At 48.4% G+C, this 4,777-nt stretch overlaps 2 protein-coding genes across 2 annotated transcripts in view; both read left to right on the top strand.

Annotated features, from left to right (window-relative positions):
* The first annotated feature begins 97 nt into the window (after positions 1 to 97).
* On the top strand, positions 98 to 2,660 carry LOC112454313. Its single transcript, XM_025015612.1, has 2 exons — positions 98 to 128; positions 835 to 2,660. Exons 1-2 carry the CDS (start codon positions 101 to 103, stop codon positions 1,551 to 1,553), a joined length of 747 nt encoding a protein of 248 aa, XP_024871380.1. The 5' UTR covers positions 98 to 100; the 3' UTR covers positions 1,554 to 2,660.
* A 106-nt stretch (positions 2,661 to 2,766) lies between these two features.
* The window catches only part of LOC112454314, a 12,263-nt gene continuing 10,252 nt past the window's right edge, over positions 2,767 to 4,777 (top strand). Inside the window, exon 1 of the mRNA XM_025015613.1 lies at positions 2,767 to 3,242. The gene's annotated coding sequence lies outside the window, so the exon portion shown is untranslated. The remainder of the gene's footprint in view (positions 3,243 to 4,777) is intronic.

Genomic DNA, 4,777 nt, shown 5'->3' with positions numbered 1-4,777 from the left:
CCCCCCCCCCCAAATTTATGGCTAATAAAGTTAAAAATATGTCCATGTAAAAGTACATATTCCTTCGATCTTCTAGTTTGATTCTCGTAGATCTGATGAGATGAGAACAATTTTGAAACGAAGAATGGGTATGTTCGCGACCCAATATAGGAGTGTCTTTACATACGCGTTACATACTAAACAAACTGTTGATTCAAGGCTGATAGATAACATTAAAACGAGCAGTTCTAGTATACAGAACTATTACAGAATGTCGCCGGACTGGCACAACTCGAAAGGAGGTCGATAGCGAAGCGAACGCAAACGTGGAATATATTTTTATTCCGCGTTTTCAACTTGTTTTCTCGCGAGAAATTCGGCCCCTTTTCGGTAGTACATCCCGCCGATTTTAGAGACACTCTAGTAGGTAACTTCGACCATGTTCCGATTAATCTTTCAAGCGATATCTTTCTCTTAACGTGGATATAGAATTATTCGTTTTTCATTGCATAACGCACAAGAAGAAAAATTAAATCAAGAAGGGTGAATTATACAATTGGAAATTTTGCTGTTTAATGTTAATTTCCATCAATGTGGATTAACGTTAATCTCGGTTCAACTTAATTTTCATCTTTTTCTAATTCTGAGAACCAGAAAAGGATAAAAAGTAAGTTAAACCGAGATTATAGTTAATCTATCATTGATGGAAATGGACGTGAGCAATCAAATACCGATTGAATTAATTAAACTTAATCGGAGTTCGGTCTCAGCTCTCTGTATTATTATGCAGCCAACAAATTGTCTCGAATCTCTCGCCTAGCTGCAACACGAAAGTCTCCACTTGTCTCTTTACAGAACCGATGCTGAAGGCGAAGTGGAAGGGCCTGCGGGACACGTTCCGCGCCGAGCTGAAGAAGGACCAGGTGTACCGCAAGAGCAAGTTCCACCGGAACCGGCCGGTATGGATCCACTTCAAGAGCCTGCAGTTCCTCAAGGAGCAGATGCTGCCGCGGCCGCCGATCTGGGAGCGCAGCATCCCGAAGACGGAGGACGAGCTGCAGCCGAGCGAGGGCGAGGGCGAGAACGGCGTGCCGACTTCCGGCTTCGACGGCGGCCTCGATCCGCGGGACGCGATCGCCGATCATCTGCTGTCGATGGCCGGCGACGGCCGTCATCATCACCATCACCACCATCATCATCATCAGCTCAAGCTGGACGGCGACGGCCGGCGCGGCACGGTCGACGTGAAACGCGAACCCGAGGAGAGCTTCGACAACCTCGAGTTCCAGAGCGTCACCGACAATCTCGCGGACAACGAGATGATGCTGCAGAACATCTCGCCGGAGCAGGTCCTGATGAGCGACAGCGACGCCGGCGTCGGCCTGACCGGCGTCGATCCCCTCGAGGCCGGCTGCCGCTTCGACGACAACTATTACTTCCTGATGAGCCTGCTGCCGCACATCCGCACCCTGCCGGCCGACCGCAGGATGCTGCTCAGGATGCAGATGCAGGAGCTCGTTTACAAGGAGGTCTACAAGAAGGACGCCGACGCCGAGCAGACGGCCAAGACTTAACTACCGTCGCCGTCGTCGTCGTGTTAAACCGGGACTCCCTGTTTTTTCGCTGTCGAAAACGAGAAATCACGCGAATTTTTCCGTTCGCGTCTATGCGTCGAAGTAAATTGGCTTTTTCTCGCCGTCATTCGGTGTTCGTAATTCAGGGTGACTGCGCACGGAGGAAGCGGGAGCCTCGAAGGATTCGTAAGATCGTTCCTAGAGAGATAGAGTCCTCGTTTACGTGGATATGCAGAGTGCTTCAGAAATAAGTGATCAAATTTTAAGAGAAACTCACAATGAAGTCAAAACGACGTCAATATGATAGCAAAATGACCTAAAAATCGTCATTTTGATTTTATTGTGACTTATTGCTGTTCTATCTGAGATCCTTGTGAGAGTAAGGATCGAAAAAAAAGAAGCAGCATTCCTAAAGTTTGGCCTGTTTCTGAAACGCTCTGTACAAATGAAAAGTCCATATTCCTCGAAGAGCGACCGCAGATCTTCAGAAGCTGGAACATTTTGTGATTTACTTATTTTTTTCCCACGCAACGCCGCCGTCGAAAATGGAAATCAAAACTGTTGCAATGCAAATCCATGTGTTATTGTTAGACGCATGTCTAATGTCCATTTCTACTAATGCAAATTGACTTTAACCTTGATTTAATTTACTTTTTATCTTTTTTTAGTTCTAAGAATTAGAAAAATGACACATTTAATTGGAAGCTCTTTTCACATATGTTTCTTGCGTGTTACATTACGCCATTCAATCGTGTTAAATTAAAAGTTAATACTTTAAAAATAACACTTTGGATTTGCAGTGTCAATAAGTGACCTCTTCGCGTATTCATCGGAGTCTGGAGCCAGGTTGCGGGATAAGGTCGCATTCAAGGCTTTCGAAAAGAAAATAAGAAGGGGAAGCGCTCCTCCGTTTCTTTCGGGCGAAAGACTTTTGTAAAAGAATCGCTCCCGCCGCAAGTCCACGTCGGCACAATGCGCGAGTGCGCCTGCATAGGTCACCGGTGTACATACATATATATATATACGCGCGATTCGACGTGCAGTTCTAGGTAGGTCATCAACCGGGTCGCCCCAGCGTTGAACGCTCGCGCTCAACGCGCGACTCCACCAGCGGCGCGGGCGACGCGGCGCGCCGCGCGGCGACACGGTTGAGCGACACTGGTGCTTTCTCGTACCTGGCGGATAATATACACGGCCGTGACGCACACCTGTGCGCGCCCTCCCGCAGTCGGTGCGCGTCCGTGCGACGTACCGGGTCGTGGTGTGGTGTGTGCTCGGCGAGCGCATGCGCCCTCGCCGTCGGCGGCTCCACGATCGAGGTCCCCCCCCGACCGAGCTCTCGGCTCTCCGTCGACCGTCGCTTTCGCGCGACTCCGCGTCTCCGCGTCTCTCTCGGAGGCTCTCAGTTCGCCGCCGCGTCGCACACCGTTATCCCGGTCGTCGTGCGTCTACCTGCTACCTGCCCGCTGGCTCTATCCTACGCGGGCTCCCGGCTGAACCACTCGCGTTTCTCTCTCGGAAGTCCCCCCCCTTCCACCCCGGTTTTCCGTCGTTTCCGTGCGCGAGCACAGGTGTCGGAGTCGCACCGGATACACACGGGATATAAGATATAACACGTCGCCGATATACGCGGCCTGCCGCGATACCTGCCGCGCTTGCTGCTTGTCGCCGCACCACCGTCGACGCGAGGTGAGTCAAGTTCCAGGAATCTCCCAGGAATCTGGGGGGGATCTGCTCTCGGGGTACGCGGAGCGACCCGCGCGAGTGGACCCGCCAAGTTCCGGAGAATCCTTCGGTGTCAACTCGGAGCTGACGGTCACAGGATGCCGATGTATCTTCGTCGTTGAGTGTCAACGGGGGCCGAATTCGAGGTCCCGCTGACCCTAGCAGCACAATTTTATCGCAGCAATATATTGTATACATCCAATTTTTATGTCGAGCGTAGGCTAATTTCTCATAGCGGTCCAATATTGCGAAGGAGACGCTCTCTCCTTTGGAGCTAATATTGCCAGTGCACTCGCATTTTATTGGTAAGCAACATTAATTTTGCACTGGGAAATATTGACCAAGACATTCCCAATATTCAGCCAACATGTTGCCGATGTATTGTGCTACTAGGAGAAGAGGGACTGTCGCGTCTTTCGAGAAGCTTAATTCGGAATAAGAAGGATGAGACATATTTCTATCCTCGATCTCTGTTCAAAGATTGCTTCCAAAGATGTTCTAAATATTCTTGATTCGGCCCCGAGTTGACCGAAGAGCGCGACAGAATGTCTTATACGCGCCTGAAAAGCGAGCGAGTTGGAGCGGATTTCAATGATTCGTTTTCCTCTTTTGTTGACGTCGCGCGAGCGCGTGATCGGACGCGATTTTGGCCGTTCAACGCGCGCCGTTCCCGTAAATTCCACTGTACAGACCTTCGATCGTCCTAATCGTCTTCTCTCGTGGCCCGGCATCAGTTTTTGTAACATACGTGTCCTAGCCCGAAGAATTGCGTTCATTTCCACGTGTGTGTATGTGTGTGTGTGTGTGTGCAATACGAGCGCGTCCAGTTTGGAAAAATAGAGCGCGTTTCGCTCGGTCTCTAGTCTCTAGCGTTTAATCCTTTTAGCGCATTTCTTGATTGTGAAACCGCCTGAGAAGTAAAGAAAGGAAAAGAACCGAATGTGTTAAAAAGATATTATTTTATTAAAATAAAGAGACTTTTTTATTACGTCACTTATTCATCCAATTTTATTGCGTCATTTCGCCGTTGTGGGCAGAAGTGTTCAATCGGACATCCACGCGAGGGTAAAATGGGAAATTTTCTAAACGCGTTTTAATGCCCATTTCTATACCAATGTATAATAGATTAACTTTAATCTCGGTTTAACCCACTTTTTATTTTTTTCTAACTTTCAGAACTAGGAAGGGATAAAAAATGAGTTAAGTAATTGAAGTTAACTCACATTGGTAGAGAGATGGACATGATCGGCAAAGAAATTCTTACACGTCACGACTTTTAGACGTCACGAGTGTGTGATAAAAAAGAACGAGGAACAAAGCGCCTCGTCTTACGACGAGTGCGAATAAAAACTGGTATTGCTAATCGGTAGAAAAACAAAAGCGAGTCGTAACAACTTCGGAAGTAACATGAGTTCCAATAGCCCTAAGCCCTAAGAAATTGACCAATCACACTCTCCTCAAATTCAACTGTGATTGAACAATTTCTTAGGGCTTAGGGC

Source organism: Temnothorax curvispinosus, unplaced genomic scaffold, assembly GCF_003070985.1.
Source record: "Temnothorax curvispinosus isolate PA1 unplaced genomic scaffold, ASM307098v1 QBEX01004992.1, whole genome shotgun sequence".
In the NCBI taxonomy this organism is placed as follows: domain Eukaryota; kingdom Metazoa; phylum Arthropoda; class Insecta; order Hymenoptera; family Formicidae; genus Temnothorax; species Temnothorax curvispinosus.
Note: the sequence above shows the minus strand (reverse complement) of the source record. Positions and strands in the feature narration are given on the sequence as shown.

What these genes read in the sequence shown, in the direction of transcription:
- LOC112454313 (XM_025015612.1), top strand. Translation starts at nt 101, where the DNA reads ATGAGAACAATTTTGAAACGAAGAATGG. An exon ending in AATTTTGAAACGAAGAATGG is followed by an intron (nt 129 to 834) that starts GTATGTTCGCGA and finishes GTCTCTTTACAG; the next exon opens with AACCGATGCTGAAGGCGAAG.